Source organism: Calypte anna, chromosome 6 (assembly GCF_003957555.1).
Source record: "Calypte anna isolate BGI_N300 chromosome 6, bCalAnn1_v1.p, whole genome shotgun sequence".
In the NCBI taxonomy this organism is placed as follows: Eukaryota; Metazoa; Chordata; class Aves; order Apodiformes; family Trochilidae; genus Calypte; species Calypte anna.
This window is the reverse complement of record NC_044252.1, coordinates 16157159-16178645: the sequence shown is the minus strand read 5'-3', so window position 1 is coordinate 16178645 and position 21487 is coordinate 16157159. Positions and strand designations below refer to the sequence as shown.

Sequence of the window (21487 nt, the reverse complement as noted above, 5' to 3'; positions counted from 1 at the left end):
CCCTGCAACCTGCACACAGCGAGGTGGGGCCACAGCACTGCACAGCAGAAATCAGCAGGAACCACATCAGCTTGCAGTGAAAGACCACAGATAAGATCAACAGCCAGCTCTTGACAGCAAATGGAACCAAGATGAAGCAAAAAAAGCTGAGCTGCAGAGACCAAAGTGCTGAGAGGCTGTAGCTGGTGATGCTTGTGCACACCAAGAGTGTCAGGCACCTGTACAGTCATGGAGCAGCCAAGGGGCTGTAAAATCCCTGCTGGAGTTTCAGCTGAGACCTGATAGCTGAGAGCAGAGCACAACCACCACGCTTATTTGTGGGTACATCAGAGAGACACCCCTACACAGGGGATTAAGCTCTTTCCAGCCACCTGCTCAGTGCCAAAGTTGCACACTGGCAGGAGGGCAGCAGTGCCTGATGGACCTGGGGCAAGCAATGTCTTACAGGAAATAAAGCCTGGGTCACCTCAGAAATACAGCAAGGAGGGAGGAAACAGGTGAGGACTGATTTCTTATGAGATAAAAAAGCATTACTAGGTATAAGCCCTGCTAAACCAGCTCATTAATCCAAAACACTTATTCAAGAGCAGCTGTCTCCCAGTTAAACTACTTCATGTGCTTCAATTAAAAAGAAAAAAGCAAAACAAAACATGGGCTTGAGATAGAAACTGCTGAGTTTGATCTTATGATCTTAAATTCAACATGTAGACCAGACAGAAAGTTATTGTAGCAGTAATACCACATCACTGGTGCTGATACACAGACAGACCACACTCAACAGCCCATGGGCCTCTGGCAGCCACACACAGAGGACTTCCAGTACTTAACATCCTCCCCTTCTGAGAAAACCATCCATGTCCCCACCAAATGATCACTACTCCAGTGCTAACTGCATCTCCCCAGGGTCACTCAAACTGCATCATCTCTTGGGAAACGCAAACTCAGCACAGGTCCAATAATCACAGCTGCACATGAAGAGACAAGGTGAAATAAAGTCATGTCAAGTGTTTGCGGTGGCATAAAACTCTGGAGAGGTCTGTGTGGAAGTGATGTTTTTCCAAGTGAAGTTCAGACTAGAAGTCTCCAGAGAAGAGATGCCTCTGCCATGGCAAATGGCACAGAAAGAGGAGGAAGGACTGGCCTTCTGCTGCCTCTTCCAACTCAAGGACCTAGAGTGACCAGCTGAAATTCAGGACATTTCCTCACTTCACCCAAGAGGTCGTAGGAGCTGTGAAATCCCCAGTGGATGCGAAGAGTTTAAACATCAACATGAGGGAAAGCTGGGCCCATGCTTTGAAGATTAGTGTTGAAGGTTGCTAAACAGACAAACCACTTCAGGCTCAGGAAGTCCCTGGCCACCAAGTGGTTTTGGTTATGGGTCAGTCTCATAGGTGCATACCCTGTTCTCTCTCATCCCTGAACAGTCACCTCCAGCCACAGGACACCCATTTCAAGAAGTCAGAAACCTTAATGGTTGCATGGTTACACAGATGTTCATACTTATTTTCTTTACAGCAAGATGGTGAGATTAAAAAAAAAACATAGAAACCCAAAAAATAAACAAAACAAAGCAAAACCCAGCCATCCAGAGCAAGTAGTCAGCAATAGAATATTCTAGTATTTCAGGTTTTCCTTCTTACAGTCAGATAGCAGCCATCTGACTATAAGACCATCTCCCACCTCCTTGTCCAGATATCTCACCATGCTTCTCCCTCTGCTCTTGCCTTCCCACTCTCCCTGCAGTTAAACCAAATTTGTTGTGTCTGAAGGACTACAACTTTTTCCAAGAGAAAAGCCAGAAGGCATTGATCAAATACACTTTTACACAAGTACTCCCATCATAAGTTGTATCTGGCCCCTAAGGTCTCTTAGTTCATCATTAAGCAAACACTCTGTGTGGAAAGAGGTGAGAGAAGAACTGGACAGCACTTTTCAAGCTTTGCTGTCCAGGAATATACAAGATTTGAATTAAATCACTCTGGCCTGAAAAAAAGAGATTTGTCAAAACAAAGTGACTAATGGCAGTGGGCCCATTTCTGCAATGTGTCATCTCATGGCAGTGTTCAGTAGAGACATCACCCAGAGCTGCAGGTATCCAGTGAGTTGAGAACCAAAATGAAACCACTGGAGAAGGAGCCAGCCTGGTGATTACCAACTTCTGGGTCTGAAACCATGCAGGACCAAGCCAGTTCCTACACAACTACTGCAGGAAATTGACTGGTTTGTAAAATGTTCAGCTACAGACATGCACCAGAAAAACTGGGCACAGCAATAATCCAAATAAAAAAAAAGTTCATGAACTTCATCAGGAAAATAGCACTCTTCAAAATGGAGACCAGCCCTGAAGCAAGCCCTGAAGCATCCTGGTTGTTGCTGCTGTTCTTACCTCAGAACCACACCTTGAGCCTCTTAACACTAACAGGAAATTTCAGGTTTGGAAAATACTTCATGGACAGCTCATGCCACAGCCTCTAGATAAAGATTCAGTTACTACGGGTGCCCAAAATGCTCCCAAAAGACTGCCTTATGCTTATCACATCTCAAACTACTTTTGTTTCCCAGCCATGTTGCTTTTTGTAGCCCCTCTTTGGCCAACAAATACTTTCTCCACCTCCTTGCATCACATCTTCCCAACTTCCTCAGCAAGCCCCAGCTATGAGCACAGAATAAAGTAATTCCCAGTGGAAGCACATACACACACACACAACTGCAGCCATCCCATCAACCTCCTGGTGCTCCAAAATGTGTCAAATCCTTAGCAAATGACTCCTAGCTCCCCAGAGGAGCCTGAAGTCATGCTCTTGCTCTGACCTGAGCCAAAATAATCAAAGTTTACCACTTCAATATGTGGTGGATTTTTTTCTGTGAGGAAAGAAAAGGGACCAGGGCAAGCAGGGTGGTAAAATCCCTCCAAAGTACACAACTGGAGCAGGCAGCCCCAGCTAAACTCCCAGTCACAAATTGGGGCTTCTGCCAGAGACACAAATCACTGCACAGGTCCTGACTTCTCACTGTGCTGCAACCTTGCTGCCATCCACAAGAAAAGCAGAGGAGCCAGGCAAATTACCTGCAGGACAGTGGATGGCATCCCTAATTTCAGGCCTTCACAGCAAAGGTGTAAGGATCCACTTCTCCCTGTTTGCTTGGTGCAACAACTGGTCACCAACTGGTCACCACAGCACAATGTTAACAACCAGCTGGCATCAAATAATCCACACTTCCACCACTGGCATCAAATCACCTTCAGTATCACTCAAGAGATGCACTGCCAAAGCTGTGGTTTTCATCAGATGGGTGGGGTTTTTATCCTATGTGAACTTAAAATTTGGCAGCTCAGATTCCCCTGCAATTATATCCCCAGATTTTATTCTACTGGAATGTAAACTTGCCAGATGGAGTTGTAGTGATGAAGATGACAAAGCCTTGAAGCCTCTTTCATTCTTTGCTTCAGGGGAAACAAGGGCATCACCTGGAGTGCTGCAGCAGAGACCCAACCAGAAAAAGCTATGTGAACTCTCTCCTGGGGTCCCATCTCTTCATCTGTTCCAGGGAGGATGAGTCAAGGAGCTGGCATCCAGTAAATGGCCTCTGATGGGCAGAGAGACCTTGTATGGACTCAAAGCCTTAGTTAAGACTCTTCACCAAATTCAGGAAGAAACAGGAGTCAAGAGGAACATTTCACAGCACCTGAGCTCCCCGTCCCAAAGGTTGGTGCCTCCAAGCACAAGCAGCAGAAATGAAGGAGAAGTAGCAATACTGGAGGAAAAATCCCTGTGACAAAACCAGAACAGGGTGTAACACACCCAGATGCCTTCATCAGGGGACCACACAGCCACCTTTCGGGTCCAAGATTCGCAACACTTCAGTTATGTGCCAACTGCTAAGGAAAAACTGCAGATACCTCACAAGGAACACGTCTGTAAATCAGCACAAGACACATTCAGAACTGACATGGCACCAGGCACAGGGTGCACAGCTTTCAGTGCACCTAAGCAACAAAATTTAGAGCTGAAGCTCTCACTGAAGACTTAGGAAATGGCCATTGCTCTGGGGTGTGGAGGAGCCTCCAGGGCAAGAGGAGATGTCAGAGTGCTACTGGTGAGAGGATGAAACTCAAGAAGAGTCAAAAGGAGGCCTTTGAAGAAGCCATCTGAAGCCAAACAGTGAGAGAAAGATAGTAGCATGTGAGGAAATAACCAAGTGCCAGAATACTTCCCCCTCAAGGAAACAACCTGTAGGGGACCAAGTGTCATCCCTCTGCTCAACAAGAAGAGGTGAGGACATTATCCAGGAGACCCCTTGCCAAGAACCAGCTTTCAGAGGTTAATAAAGCAAGACACAAATACACCAGGTGTGAACTTCAGTTCTTGTACAAAGCTTTTCCTTCCTTTCCACACAAAAAAGCTAAATGGAAAGCCAGGAGACAGACAACACTCTGGGGCTATAATCTCAACCTGTCAGAAACATGTCCTTCCTCTTTTGCTTTTTGTTATTACTGTATTTCTCAGTTCAGTAGCTCCTATCTGTTTCCAGCCCTTCCCTCTTTCAGTGGTTCTGCAGTTTATCCAGGATGCCATCAGACCCCCAGCCCTCTCCAATGTGTCCCAGCAGCAAGTTGGTTTGCCCCTGTCACCCATCTGTAAGTCCAACCTGAGCAACACTGTACCTTCAGAAGGCCAAACTCATGAACCAAACCTGCTTTAATGTGTATCTGGAATTTGTGAAGACTTGTGGGGAAAAAAACCAAAAACCAAGCAAAAAACCCCCTTACAGAACCTTACTTAGCCTGAATTGTACAATGAGTATTTTAAAGTACAAGTTCAACCCCTAGAATACCATTTTTCCACTTAACATTTTTACATGAACAGGACAGGAAGCAGGAAAAGGATACCCCATGAAAGCAAAAAGTTACCTATTTTCACCACCTGCAGTTAGCTAAGTTAGCAAGCATGACAGTCCTCAAAAAATTAAAAATTAAACTTACTAAAACCCTTTTATACTTTGCCATAGTCAGTAAAACCCACACAGATGCATTTGCAGCTGGAAAACACAGTCCAGTAGTTGAGGGATTTTTTGTGCAGGTTGTTCATCACAAGTAAAGTGCATGTGCTCATCATTCCCATTAGGATGAATAAATGCTGAGGGTTTGTACAGCACATCAGCAGCTCACTGAGGCAAACTCATTTGCTGAACTTGAACAACCCTGACATTTTTCAGAGGTACCCTTTTACAAAAGGCAACATAAAAGCATTTCTCCTTGCTATCTCTACAGACTTATTTAGAAATAAGAAGCAGGCAGAAAAGAATTGCCTGTCCTATATTGCAACCAAGATACCAGTGGCTAAGAAACCTGAAGGCACAGAAGTAGGGAATGAGAAGAAACACAGAAAAAAATGAAACACCATAGAAAAGCCAAACCAGGAAATATCTCAAAGAACAGGGAGCAAGGTATCAAAAAGACAAAAAAATAAGTGTGAGTTTTTATTCTAATAGGTAACAGCTCAAAATAAATGGATTTTTCTCATCTGTCTAGCACAAGATGTTCTTAATTCTATGACAAAGGACCAGAATTTCCCTGAATGAAGGATAGCAGTGAAAAGAGGGGGAGCTGAGAAGATGCCAAAGAGTAAGGTTGAGAAGAAACCAATGAAGCTGAAGCAGCCTCATTGCATTCCTGTTACATTTTTGAGGAGACACCTTCCAAAAATCGAGCCAGATCATTTTGTGACCTGTCCTCCCTTCGTATCAATTCTTAGCCCATAGGGGTGGTTTGTTGTACTTTTTTCTTGGTCCACTCCTCTCAGGAATGCAACTGCACCTGGGCTTTGTCTCCCAGATCCTGCTGCACCCCTGACACAGGCACTGTCACCTCCTCTGTGGGACTGCAGCAGCACAACACTGTAGGAAATCTGGTTAGAATAATACAGAAACACCATCACCAGTGGATGTCATCACTCATTTGACAACCAAAATAGCAATCAACTGCAAAATTAAAAAAAAAACCAAAATAATTTTACAAGAGTCTGGTACCAACATAAATCCTTCTTAAAAGACTTTAATTTGTAACTCTAGCTCCAGTTTTAAAAAAGGATGCAAATAATTAACAGTCACTCCATGCCCGTCTTTTTAAAAAGAGACTCATAAATGCAGCTGCTGTTTGCTGCTTACACCAGAGGTGGCAAAAGCTCAACAGAGCACCCACGCTGAAGCTTTCAGCAGAAGTGGTCAGAGGACATGGAAAGCACAGGCATGGGATGGAGCACACAAAAGCATCTCCATCCAGGCACCCAGCACCATCCTGGGAAGTGCAATAATCACATTAGGCACCAGAGTGCTTGCATGCACTGCCATAAAGGAAAAAAATTAACATTTTTTTCTAATAAAAGTGGCTTTTAGCTGGCAAAGACTGGAGCACAGGACTTCCAGGTCAGAGGGCAATGATGTAAATCAGATATACTACTGACATTAGAACAGCACTTTTTACCTGTCTTCAGACTAGAATCCCTTTATATTCACGATCCAATTTTTTTACAGAAGCTACTCAACACTTTGAACCCTGTCCAGACTACTTCCCTTTAAGCTTTCCACTCTACTTCCATTTACAAGATGAAAAAAAACATCTAATCTAACTGAGAAACAGATTGGGTAGAACTGAACTGTTCTATTAAAATGTTGTAAAGTCCTTACATGTGTCATTCACCTTAAGGGGCCAGACACAGCTGCCAAACACCCCACTCCCATAAAGCCACAAACAACTTTTCACTTCTCTTACTGCTGAAGAGTAGAATAAGCAACGACACCAAACCTCTCCCTGACACACTTTTTTTGGAGCTGCTTGGCCAAATGTGATACAGGGGTGAAGGTAACACCAGCAGGAAGAATGACAAGAATTACCTAAAGTCACAAAGAGTCACGCAGAGAGCTGTGCCCTGGTTCCTTGGCATCACTAAAATGCAAAAGCTATTGGTGCTTCTTTCCTAGACACTCAATGGATAACCCTGCCATAAAGGGAGACCACCACATGTTCAAAGTAAAGCACTGGTTTAAAGTCAAGTTTTAAAATAAATAAGCAACAAAAAGAAACCTCAAACTACATAGTCAATACATGTGTTGAGCATGACTTTTCCACTGGGGGGGAATGCATTTCATTGTCAATTTAAAGCTACTTTAGGAAAAGACTTCTCAGGTTGATGCACTGGTCAATATTAGAAATAAGGTAATAAACAATTTGGAGCATTTTCTTACTTGGAGACTAAGAAGGGCTCAGTTCCCCAAGAAAATGGCCCTGCAGCTCATCACAGCTGCACCATCACAGCAAAGGGTTGGATCTCCCTGCACACACCCTACATTTCCAAGTGCCTACACTTGCTTGAAATTTCTGAAGAGTTTTAAGCTGTAGTTCCCTTAAAATCCCTTGATACACAAGAAGCACCCTTTGCTCTAATGATCACGCTCCAGATTCCATGGCTAAGAAGCAAAATATTTAGCTGACCATTTCCATACTCAAAATACTTCAATAAAACACCCACACAGTGACAAGAATGAGACTTTAATCAGTTTTAAGTGGAGTTTTAACACTAAGAGATAAAGGGTTGTTAAACACAATAACAAACGGACATCTGATTTGTATGAGGCATTATCCTGTACATGTCATTACTTGGTTTTTGTGTATTCTCAGTGCATAGCATTACACACAGAGCCACTGTTGCACAGCACAATAGTATTTGAAGAGGCTGAATCAGAGTAAGGCTGCTTAACAGACTGATTTTTTTTTCTTTTAGTATCTATCTACATATATATGCTATATGAAAACAGACTGAAAATTTGAATGGGCAGAGAAAGGTAGCTCTGCCAAACACTGAAGTTGGAGCCCCTTTTAGTGCACAGTACCACGCCATCCATCTGCATGCATGACACTTTCTAACAGTATTTAAAAGGTAAACGAGGCACTTTGTGGCAACCACAGGCATCGTTAACATATTGCACACATTTGCTAGGACTAAACATGGAACTTGCACACTAGCATCCTATTTTTTTTGTTTTTTTTTTTTTTGAAAGCTGAAACGTTTGATGCTGCATGTAAACTCCACTTAGTTTACACTGTGTGCCACAGGAATGAAATCTGAATGCTGTTTACACAACTGCCCTTTAACAGCTGTGGCAAATATTTTGAGTGCGGCTACCAATGACATGGGGATGCTCTTACCAAAGTGATTCCTTCAAGCAGTTTCAGACATGTAAGCTGTCACACATCTAAAAAGGTTTAAGCATACAGTCCAGAAACTCAAGCAAAGATTACCTACAGAATGCAGTTCAAGCTATGTCATAAATAAAGTTGTAATAAGGACTCAAAAACATTTCGGTCATAGCAATTCTTGTCAACTTCTATGGGGGTGGTAACTGAAATAAAGTATAGGAGAGTATGTATAATATATATTTATATATATATAATATATATATAATGCCATTTTTCCATTTCCAATGACTACACCATAAAATGCAAGCAAGGCTTCTCAAAGACATCTGAACATTCGAAAAAATCAAAACCCTCATTCCAACCTTCACATTCTAAAGGAAAAATAACAGTGCAAAAGCCCATCACATCATGATTTCCAATCTGGCCCTCAGTGTTACATACTGGAACCACACCAATCCAATTTTTATTATCCAAAGTGGGACATGCAGCAATGTCAATATCTGAGTACTTCTAAAGCAGGAACATTTTTGTTTATTAGCCAGCACAACTTTCAACTGTTAAAGAACAGACAGGGTGAAACATGGTTCAGAGGGTAAGAGTTAAACGTCACGTCCCAAGCTACCACGCTCATCAGTAACAGTGGGAATAATGAGCATTGGAACCAGCAATCATGATCCATTAAGATATTAAAGTCTTATTAAACCTGTAAGTCAGAAAACATTTATGAGCTTTATTAGAAGTTAGAATCATGAATATGATGAGCAAAACTGACCAAGAGATACCAGGAAATGCACTTTATACCTTAGTTTACCAATAGTTGTTACTGAAGTCCTGCCTTGTCTCATTCAAATTCTTCCCATTAATGCTGTTGTACAGGGCCCTTACAGATTCCATACACAGTTGTTACCTAGGTGAGAACACAGCTAATGAACTTCAATGTCAGCACCAATAAGTTAATTAGAGGGATGGGGGGTGTATTACATGCTAAAAAAAGTGTCAATTTGGGGACTTTAGAGAGAACAACTTTGTCAGCCACTTCACATTTGTATGCAGCAGTAGTTGTACTCTTAACTCATCTGCAGTCTGGGCATGAAAATTATGTATCAAAAGTGAATCAATCTCAAGCTCTATTCCTGGCTACATACCTACAAACAAATACCACACTGCCAGTTTAGAAATCAAATTTGCTGGGTGGTTTGGTTTTCTTTTTTAATAGCAAACAATGTATTTGGGACAAGCTCTGCTTTTTGTAAAGTACACATCTTCATATACAGGCAGTGTAGAGAATTTACTTCAACACTGGTTTCCTCTGTGTGTGTCATGTCTGTTTTAAAAACACCGTAGGTACTGAATATTCAAGTAAAATTCCCTAACAGTTAATGACATTTTTTTTTAAAAAGTGTGCAAAACTGCAAAACTCATTGTAGTAGAATGTGTAAGGTCAAAGGGGTGAAACGGTTGACAGGGGTTTGATTGAATAAATGCATCCATCATAAATCTTCAAAACAAACACTAACCTGGAAAATCTCCAATTGAAAGTTCCTGTGCACCATTACAAAATATTTTTGTATTAATGAGAAAAAAGCTTGCAAGGCAGCACATGAAGTATTCACAGCAGGAATATGATTGTAAAACTAATAACATAAATGTAAGATGTTGACTGATATATGCACTAATAGCATCTGACTTTTAGCACTGGCCTTGATTACACAGGAGATGGAGCAGCCACTACAATTCAGAAATAAAACAATACATCATTGTCAAATTTTTGTAACAATTTGTTTCAAGCCCATGTTTTAGTTGATAGCCTCCACATTTGTATGGTTAAGTCATTGTTGCTGTGTTTCCTCTCTGTAACTCCAATAATTTTTCTCCCTTCCCACAAATGTGGGTCTTTAGGATGGTGTGAAGGTTCATTCCTGTACCCCTATACAGAATCACTCCCTCTAGCTGCCTTTTCTAGCACCATTACACTGAAAAAAATTAAAATGCACAAACAACAAGCAGTGACAGCGGCGACTCTTCAATTGTCCAGGATGAATTACTGTAGCATGCTAAAGAAAGGTGCCTGTAAATAGCTGGGGTATGGTACACAGACCAAGCTCCAGCAGACTGTATTCCTTTCTGAGCATTACTTTTCATCTCCCATCCAAAATACATGCATTAGAATGTAGCAAAACCTTCTAGAAACATGTCTTAGCCAACTGCAGACATTTCTGTTGCCACACAAGTGCAAAAAAAGAGGCAGGATGTGAACCTGTATATTTTCGAAACTTCATTTGGTGACAGAACACAAAAGGAAAAATTCCTACGTATACACACTAGGTCTGTCTCCACTTTTATAAAACAGGAATAAAATGGGAAAGTGCCATGTTTATAGTTCCTAATTTAAGTTTTAATGTCCTTTTGACACAAAAAGGTATATACATATCAGTTACGTAACCTTTTTTTTTCCTCAACTGGACAAGTGTCAAACCCTGTAGATTTATAGGGCAAAACAAGATTGGTCAGAAAAGAATTGTTCCTGTAATTGGAAATCTGACACTATGTCCTTTTGCCATTTAAAAAGGTCCTTTTTTTCAGTTTGTTCAAGTTTGTCTCTTCGTGGTTGGTTTTTTTTTTGTGTATTTTTTTTTATCTCTGATAAAAAAAATATTCAGACTTTTGTAATCTGTGTATGCTGATCTTCATCAAAAGGTTCATTCTCTGGATCAGAGTCAGTGGTGTCAGAATATCTATAATGATCAGGTTCATTGTCACTAACATCTGGTGTTACAGAAGTTGAACTGCTAGCCTCTGGATTTGATGGTTCTTCTACCGTTTTTGTGAAAAATAGCTTCACCTGGGAAAGGAAAAAACAACATTTAAAAAGGGAGGCTGGATTTTAACTAAGCACAGGTAACAATGCAATTTTTAACAGCATGGCTCCTTTTGCTACACTGAATCACATGAGTGGTCCTCTCTCTGCTCTGGAAAGAAAAAAACAAAGAAAAAAAGGTTTTCTGAGCCTAGCCAGACTCTCACTACCACCCCTGGCAAAATGAAGAACTGGCAAAGCAGCAGATTTTTCAAGCCCAGCTGTAGTTCTGTGTATCTGCACCAGCCACTGGTACTCAAGTTACAGCAGCAGGATATCCCCCACTGAGCTTTTCCACCATCCTACCTGCTGGACCTCTGTGAGCACAAAGAAATTTATTCAGAGTAATAAGTAACAGGGTAGATCAGACCACTCTGTAACTAGTGACTTGTCTGTGTGGGTTAGAAGTCTGATCCAAGCAGCATCCTGACAAGAAACTATGACCATTTCCTTCAAATAAGCACTGGTCTAACTGGCATTTTAAGAACAAGTTAGAAAATGCTGATTTTTTTTTTTTAAGTGCTTTTTTCGTTTTAAAAACAGTGCTGGCAGTGGCTCATATTCCTCAAAACTAAACTCAGGCACCTCTGCAAATCAATTCAGCAATTACTGCAAAAACCTCATAGGGCAAGGCAATGCAGCTGGTACAAGACAGATGCTCCCTGGGCCTCTGGGTTTCCTACCACTCATCTAACAGCTTTGATAAATACCTGAAACAAGGCAAAGCCTTTACTCCAGGTCTCTCAACATCTATCAACTTCCCCAAAAGCAGATGAACTTACAAAGCTAAAAGCTTTACTAAGTGGTGGCAATACTAATATATGAACTCAATTTCCACACAGACAACAGTTTCAGATGGTTCCTCCGTAAGGCAAGACAGACAAATCACAGAACTTCATGCAGCCTTTCAGCTTTGTTTACACATAATACATACTGACCTTGAAGTTTGGAGAGAAATATCTGTTGGCTTTGTCTTTATTTGCTTTGTCTAGATCATTTTTTGTTAATGTAAGGATTAAATATTCCTTATCATTATCTGAGCGCTCTGTACTGAAAATACCATCAAGTTCCTGATCTGCAACTAGACTTCCATTTTCTACTTTGTCTGAATTTTCATCCAGTCCTATGAAGAATGTATTTACCCAAAAGTGAAACATTTTGTCCTGGGGGAGGAAGAACACAAAGAACAAGCTTGCTTTAGTATTCACTAGTGGCACATTAATTAGACTAATATCATCTGGTCAAAAGCGAATCAATAAATATCAAACAAAACTTGTTTGGACAACAGTTGGTGACATTGTATGCAAAAACATTTTTGGCAGTTCTCTAGACAATACACATAACTCTGCATTAATTAAACTCAATTTTAGCCAGTTAAGCTTTCAGAAGTCACTCCTTATCAAAAGCTGGTTTTAAAACAAGCTACCATTCCTACAAAAAAAACCAAAAAAAGACATTAAATTTAAAAAGTATAACTCATGAACACATGGCATGAAGAGATTTTTTTGCTTATACCTTGCCAAGCAGCAGCCAAACCCTACAGACAATCCGTGCACACCAGCTTAAGTAATTATTTATCAATAGAGAACATTGTCTCCCATAGCTTCCTGCATAAAAGAACACAGCAATAGCTGTAACTGAGCAAGCCCACATTATGAACACAGGACTCCTATCACAGTGGATTCATTACAGCTTTATGGATATGGTTCCTAACAGATCTTTACTGCCCAGTACCATGAGAACATCAGGCTCTAAAGTGTCTGCTGTACTACTTGACGGGAAGTTTTTAATGAGAACAAAGCCCTGAGAGCTTATGCATAATTCAACTTAAGCACAACTTGACAGGTAAACAAGAGCAGGAAAGGTACAAGTTAAAACTATCCACTATAACACTGCAACAGGTATACCCTGTACAAAGGTGCAAAACATAAATGTATTGGTGATTTTAAAAAAAAGTGCTACCTGATATAAGCCATATTACATGTGTCTCACTATGAGTCACTGGGATCATCTGTCTCCATATGTGCTACTCTATAAGCAGCAATATTTATCTCTTGGCTCAACAGTCTTTGGGGTTGATATGACCGGGAACTTCACCTTTAAGATTTCAATAAATAAACAGATCTGTAGGGTGCAGCAGATGCTCTTGTTATACTTTTCCATTACTTGCCAAGCTTTTGTCAGTAAGGAGTTGATGTTTTCAAGACAAGCTACCCTTAGCAAGCTGCTTCTGATTAGCACATGAAGCTCTTTTCCACATCAAACTGAGATATATTTATGTCTTCTTTATAAATGAAACCTTTGATTTTAATCTGATCTGAGTTTTCAGGCAAAAGGTGAAAAATGCAAATGGAAAATCTTCCCACAACAGTCAGGATTTCTACATTTCTGTTAAAGCTGCAAAAGTGACAAAATTAGCTCATAACAGAATCTAAAATTCCTTGGTATTATACAGGACCAGAACACAATGATAATTCCTTAGAGATAATTTACATATTTTGGTTTACCAGAGAGATTTAATTCAAATCTGCACACCTCTATGGGTAAGCAGAGGGATAATGACAGGTGGAACAGAAGTATGCTCTGGTGTTCTCCTGTGAGCAAACTTCCTTGCTGAAAGAAATTTGCCACCAGCAAAATATAACATCTTCCTCAGTCAATGAGAAAGAGGCAGGGAAGTGCTGAACTACTACTTCTCCCTCACAAATTAATAAAAATAGGTAAGCATACAAATACTGGGAATGTAGAAAAGTCTTATGAAATAACTTCTGCCTTCTCTACCAAAGCTCAGTAGAACCATTTTCAGTATCTGAGCTAAACATTTCCAGCTTACATGTGCTCCTGTACGCACCTAAAAGACACTCAATTTGCAAGGAAGTGCAAGGGTAAAGAAAAAAGTTAAATAATTCAGCCCGAAACACTTCTGGTAGTTATGCAGAACTTCAATACACACCTCTCCAGTACTTCTGGGAATCATGTTAATTCATCTGATTAACATGCTGTAATTACAGTTGTCTTGGGAGACTAACAGATGTTTGTCACTGCCACCAAGACCCTTCTAGCCATATCACATCTATGAAGAAGCCTTGCTGAAACCCATCCAGCCAGGTCCTTGGCCTTGCCAGGCCAAATTTGCTCATACACTTAGCATCCTCTTCTTCACTAACACCACTTCAGAATCAGCCTTTAAAATACCCAACCCCAGGATCTGGAAACAGAGGATGAACATCCTGAACAAGGAGCTATATACTTCTGCAATGCTACAAGGATTCATCAGTCTTCCTGCTGATGTGTCATGAAGAAAGTGGAAGTAGGCAAAATGACCACAAAGACAGCTTCAAGACAACCTGTTCCAGGCTCCTCTTACACTCAGTGATAAGCTTCTCAAAAGATATGTAGTCCTCCAAGGAGATGAGATGGCTCCTGCTGTTCAAGCCAAAAGACTGGTTCAGGTCAGAACAAAAACCAACCAACCTGCTATATAGAACAGGAGGGATTTGGAGTCCAGGTGGTGTCTGCAGTACACAGATGGAAAATCCAAGCCTGAGGCAATGTTTCCAGCACTCAAAGGCTCTGTAAGCAGGCAGACATATCAGCTGCAGTCTCCCCTCTGGTGAAGAGGCCATGCTTCCAACTGAGATTTAGAGAAGAAAGTGCATTTCCACACCATGACCACAGTTAATGGAGATCCACACTCTTGTAGCTGGGATGAGGGTACTACTGTGGTTCATCCTTCCTCAGGACCACAATGCAAAAGCAGCAATGCACTTTTATGCTGGTCCTCAGTGCTGCCCACGACACTTCCACAGAGGTCAGCAGTGGAAAGGACAAAACTGATGAACACACTGCAGCAGATGGGTACCAAGAGTGCAGAAGCAGCTTTGGAGGAAAGCAGTGCCAAAGCAAATGAGGTCATGGATGTAAACCAATGCCAGCAGAAGCAGAAGGCATGGGCTTCTAATGCCTCACCTTAAACTTCATCAGGTGGAGCAGAACCAGGAAGAATTTACTTGGCACTTAAGGGCCTCCCTGAACAAGCAACTGCAAGGACTCAGCTTTACTGACAGTCTGGGGTAGACAAGACAGATCACAAACTTCTCACTAGACATCCTTTAATCTTTTTTCCTTAGGATAAATTTGCAGAGGTCTTCAGGGACTCAAACTAAACAATACAATTTGGCTAAGCTGATAATTTATTTCTCTGCTGCTCTTTAAAGCATCGAGTTATTTTCCTTTCTTTCCCACTACTCTAACTTAATTAGCTTAATAAACTAAGTTTGTGGGTACTGGAACATAGCACATGCACTCAAATTGAGGGAAGACTTAAGTCATGTCTTTGCAATTAGTTTTTGAAGTTGTAACTGTGTCATTGCTTTCACTGAAAAACAAAACTCAAAGTGAGGATTCAGCCAGCTTCAACTAATATGTCAGGCTCCAAGATACCTCACGGGAGACAACAAAGAAAGCTGATGCAGTATGGGGTGAAGAATTTTTTAAAAAAATCAAGGCATGAACTGAACTTGTGCTTCAGCAAATCAGAATACCAGATCAAGTGCGCACAGGGACACAATTTAATGAACAGGCTTCTGAAAACAAGTATTACCTAAAGGCTTTTTTTCAATGTGGTTTGCTTTACTTCCAGTTACAAACATCCACCTTACAAAAAACCAAAAAAACCAAAAAAAGCAGGTGTATTTCTTTCCATAACCAACAATCTATAGTGCAGTATCAGGCACTTGAGACAGAATCTGATTTAATCACACTGTTTTGAGATGAAGTACTTATCCCTCCCTTGTGCAGTTTTTCAATACTCAGATTGACACAATATACCTTACTCTAGAGCCTCTAAATGCAGACTGAGATTCAAATCCAAGATATTTAAGCCATCAGACAGGAGTTCCTGTATCCTCCTGAAAGTTCACATTTAGAGAAAACTACAGGCACTTGTTTTGCAGGACCAGATAAGGATTTTGAAGATGCTATCCAGCAATCAGAAGATGGAGCTCATATTTCAACATGTTCCATACTGTCCTCATGGAGTTCCTGCAGTTGTGGCTGGCAGAACATCTTGTACCATTTTCAGATCAACAGTCAAAGTCTCCTGACATTTTCAAAGTTCATTCTTCAGTGTTTGCTAAATAATCACCCAGAGTCCTCTTGAACTGTGTAGCAGAACTTCCCGTTTATACAGATGTAACGTATGAAGTAGACTACCCAACAGGGTACAGTGCTGTCAGCTTTGCCTATGCTAGAGCCTGGGTATGAAGCAAAAAAACAAACTTCCAAAAAATAACACAGCCCACACCACTGTTTCCTTCTGATCTATACTGGCAGAAGACTCCTGAAAAAGGTTTCTGTTACCCTTAGGCTCTACAGGCAGGAAGATGAGATCTTCTGTATTATTTTGAAACAGGCTCTTGTTGAACAAAGGCACATAAGGACACCCTGAAATACTTTAAGATTACCATATCAATACTAGTAATAGGAAGAAAAAGGCTTGACAAAGACACATGGAAGTAAACCTAGAGAGACTACAGCAGCTGTCTAGAACAGAAGAATAAACAAGCTGCAAGTCAGAAAAACAAAAAAATATGCTCAAAAAGCCTTCTATATTGCTAAATTTTATCCACCAGAATTTAATCCATAATAACTGTACCTGAGCCTCAAGACACTTTGTTCGCATATGTGTGTTTCATTCTTGACAGGAAGGAGCTACACATCATACCAAATAAATGGTTCAAGAATGAAGTTAACTTTATTAGACAAGAAAACACCGCAAGTTGTGGACTAGCTGCTGTCAGGTGGCACACTTTATGGAACAGCTGAAGAGTATATGGTAACTTTTTCAAAGCAGTCACCTTTGTACCAATTTCTTCTCACCAACATCAATAATCATTTGGCTGAGGTTAGCTCTCAGCAGCCACTGAATTTACTTAATTTAAGTTTTGTCATTAAAAAAGTGGATACTTCACTGCTTTATATTTCACATTGATGATGCAATGGTAGCTGCTTAAGGTGATTTTGCCATACAAGTCTGTTGTGTTTCACGCCCAGTAATTTTATCCAAGAAGAACTTGAGCAAAGTTGAGGAAGAGCCTCCATACCTGAGAGCTCTGCAGATAACCCTCTCAGTTACAGCAGCATCAAGCAATGTGAAAGCAAGTACAGGTGAGCAAATCTGGGGGGTTTCAGCTGAGAGCAGTGGAATTCCCAAACTAGACTCAGCAGGAGGACACCTAAGTTTTCTAATCTCCAGAGATTCATTCTCCAGTCTGAGGCCCAGACCAGGTCAATAATTACACTTTTAATTAATAAGTTTTTTCTGATTAGCTTTCTTATGGGAAGTTAAAATGCAGACTGCTAGATATGTGATGCCTTTAAGTGCATGCAAGTCAACTTGTTTACCAGCTACCTATAAATCTGCTAAAACAAAAGCTTGGGAAAGCAAGAAGCAGTACTGAGCAATAGACCTGTAATTCCAACTATCATAAACATGCCTGAATAAAGCAGAATCTCAAAGATAAGATACCGTTACTCCTAATTATGCTGTTCCTTATTAATTAGGTGATCATCTCCAAAATACACATCTCCATAGTGGAAGGCCCTCTCTTTTGAGGCTTTTAGTAAAAATTGCATAGTCAGTTTATCAAGAAAAAGGAACAGCCACAGATGTGAAATACTTGTACAAAGAAATGTGTTTAGCTTTGTACCAATGTAGATTTTCTGGCAAACATTTACCTTTGTCCTATTCCCATCTTAGTCACTTCATGTAACAAGTTGTCAAAAGAACCAAGTGGAAGGACCTCCTGGGGTGCCAAAGCACACGTCAGAGATGGAACATTTCACATATTCTCAGTATCAAGACCTCTGTGATGGTTTCATAAAATAGACAACATGCTTACATCTGAGAGCACCCACAGTCTGTGTCCCAGGTGTCCTTAATTTGTCTGCATTTATAGGTGGCCTTACCAGAACTGTGTAACACCATAAACCTACTTTATTTTGGCCTCTATTCTTATACAAGGTTGAGGGCAATTAGACAGCAGATTCAACAGATCTTTGAAGCAGATTATCAGGGTGGTTTCCTTACAAAAGATTTCTGTCTGGTGAAGGGATGGGACAATTTCTACCTCACAGATAAGCTTGCAAATACAGAAAGAGCAGCTCTCATACCTCAGCATTTCTTGGACCCAGCAGCCCCAAAACACTGAGAATAGGAGAACCTCTGCACTACCTGTAATGCACAGAACCTGAACAGTTAGTGTACTTGGTACAGACAGACAGAAAAAAACCAAACCCCAACTAGCTACTCAGAAACTGCAAAGAAATTCTTAATAATAATGAAACTGTGAATGATTTAACACTCTGCAATGAAACTACAGAACAGTAACATGCTTGCTGTACATCCCTGAAAAGTTAATTTATACTACAGAAATTGTATGTGATAACAAGGAATTGATGCTGACACTGGATCTCAGGGCTCTCTATAGAGGTAAATCAAATACAGGAGTTTATTCCTGTTGCTACAAAGCCAAGACCCAGCATCAGAGCTCAGGTAGGGGATGTACAGGACAATGCTGCTTAACCCATGTTACTGAAGATGGCAAAGAAACTACAAATTCACACCTAAGACAGGACAGAGATGAAAAAACAAAACCTTGTCTCAGATGTTTGGGTTTTGTTTCATCTCCTTGAATCCCTCATGTCTAGCCCACAGTACTTACTGGGATGCTCCTTCAGAAATCCATTTTCAAAACTAGTTCCTATGCATTGCAGTTTTAAATGTCAGTAATTTTAATGTTGACTTAAAAGTAGAATTTCCACTTTTAAAATGTTCTGTTTTACAGTCATCTCTATTGCATATCACACACACAAAATCATGGGAGTTAAAAGGAATCCCTAGAGATCACCTGGTACAATCCCCATTACAGCAGGACTGCCTAGAACACATTACCCAGGACTGCCTCCAGGCAGGTTTTGAATGTCCTAAGAGAAGGAGCCTCTGGGCAGCCTGGTCCAGTGCTTTGTCACCCTCACAGTACAGACATTTTTTCCCATGTTCAGATGAAACTTCCTGTGTTGCAAGTTTGTGTCCCTTGTCCTATTACTGTGCACTAATGAAGAGTCTGGCTCCACCCTCCTTATACTTGCCAGGTATTTATGGACACTGGTAAAGTCTCCTCTGAGTCTTCTCCTCTCCATGTGAAACAGTCCCAGCCCTCTCAACCTTCCCTTGAGGGAAGAGAGATGCTTTGCTCCCTCACTCATCTTCTTTGCCCTCCACTGGGCTCTCTCCAGCAGCTCCCCATCTCTCTTTAACAGGGGAGCCCAGAGATGAAAACAGTTTTCCAGATGTGGCCTCACTAGGACAGAATAGAGGGAGAGGATGGACCCCCCCCTTGACCTACTGGCCACACTCTTCCCAATGCATCCCAGGATACCACTGCCCTTCTTGGCCACAGGGACACAGTGCTGGCTCATGGTTAACTTATTGTCTACCAGGACTCCAAGATCCTTTGCCTCAGGGCTGCTTTCTAGCAGGCCAGGCCCTATCCTGTACAGATGTCTGGGGCTCTCCTGCCCCAAATGCAGGACCTTATACTTGCCCTCACTGAACCTCATTAGGTTTCTCTCTGCCCAACTCTCTTCTTGCTTCTCCAAGAACTGGAAACTCAATCATTTCATGATCACTCTGCTCAAGATGGCCTCCACATTTACATCCCACACAGACCTTTTTTGTTAACAAGCAGTAGGTCCAGCAGGGTACCCTACCTAGTTGGCTCCCTCACCAGCTGTGTCATGAAGTTACCTTCCACACACTCCAGGAACCTCTGAGAACACCCTCTCTGCTGTGTTGCATTTCTAGCAGACATCTGGGAAGTTGAAGTCCTCCATGAGAACAAGGGCTAGACCTCTCCCAGGTGCTTATAGAGTATTTCATCAGCTTCTACATCCTGGTTGGATGGTCCATAACAAATTTCCAACAGTGCCTGCCTTACTGGCCTTCCCTTTGATTCTTACCCATAAACTCTCAATGCTACCATTACTAAGTTCTAGACATTCATATATATCTGTAATATAGAGAGCCACCTCAACACTGCTCCTTCCTTGCTTATCCCTTCTGAAAAGCTGGGAGCCATCACCTGCAGCACTCCAGCTGTGCAAGTCTTCCCACCATCTTTCTGTGATGGCAACTGTATCATAGTGTTCCTGCTGCACAATGGCCCCAGCTCTGCCTTTCTGTTCCCCATGCTATGAGCATTGCTGTAGACACACTTCAGCTGGGCCACTTTTGGGAGTGGAGAAGCCCTAATCCCCACCTGACCACACCCAGACACTTCCATTGTTACCAACCTGTCACTAACCCTCTTGTTTTTGCTGCCACATAGATCACTATCCCCTACCTCCACGGAGACAACAGACTTTAAGACCTTTCTAGTACTTTTACTCGCAACACCAGCATGCTGCTCCCAAGCTCCTCTGCAGTAAGCCTGGTTTCAACCATGTCCCCATCAAATCTCATTTAAAGTTCTTTCAATCAGTCCTATTAACTCCTGTCTCAGAATCCTTTTTCCCCTTTGAGTTAGGTTTTCCCCATCTGTTGCCAGCAGGCCTCGTGTCCTGTAAATCAAACCTATTATCAGAGAAACCAAAGTCCTACCAGTGACAGCAGTCTCAGATTAATTCCTGGCTCTTCCTGTTTATCCCCCCATCAATCCCTGCAACTGGTGGGACAGAGAACAGTACTTGCACTCCTGATCTCCTAACCAGTTGCCCCAGAGTCCTGAAATCTCTCTTTATTGCCCTTAGGCTTCTTGTTGCTATCTCATCACTGCCTACCTGAAATATCAGCAATAGGAAGCAATCAGAGGGCAGAACTAGGGTAGGATGTTTTCTCTGTATATCTTTAATCCTGGCCCCAGGGAGGCAGCTGACTTCCTTAAGAAGTGCGTCTGGTCTGCATATAAGGCCTCTGCTCCCTTTAGAAAGGAGTCACCTATAAGGAGGACCCTTCTTTTTTTCTTAACTGAGGTTGTCTCAATGTGAAGCATAGTCTGACTTTGCCTTGGTGGCATCTCCAAATTAGGTAAGTATTGACCAACTAAAACACCTCATTAAAATAGGCAGAATAAAATGTTCCCATAGCAAACAATAGAAGACAACATTTCCAAGCTAGTGAAATTTCACCATAAAACTAGCTAACAATACCTTGTAACTGAACAAACCCACAAAATATTGTGTATATGTGTTTATGTATGCATCTGGTAGGTACAACCTATATGCACACTTTTTATGAGACTTCTTTCTCATCACTTAAGTTTGCCTCCCAACCCACTCTAGTATTTTCTCATAGGATTTGCTCAATGAATGCTCTTAAACTTTGTAACATCCATTCAATTGTGAACAATTATTAATATAGAATTTTAAGGAAC

The 21487-nt window shown here is 41.4% G+C and overlaps 1 protein-coding gene across 1 annotated transcript in view; it reads right to left on the bottom strand.

Moving 5' to 3' along the window:
* Positions 1-7669: 7669 nt before the first annotated feature.
* Positions 7670-21487, bottom strand: part of PTEN (phosphatase and tensin homolog) — a 49074-nt gene continuing 35256 nt past the window's right edge. Inside the window, exons 8-9 of the mRNA XM_030453263.1 lie at positions 11993-12217; positions 7670-11039 (exon numbers count right to left, since the gene is read on the bottom strand). Coding sequence (XP_030309123.1) covers positions 10854-11039; positions 11993-12217 — 411 coding nt within the window. The 3' untranslated portion in view covers positions 7670-10853. The remainder of the gene's footprint in view (positions 11040-11992; positions 12218-21487) is intronic.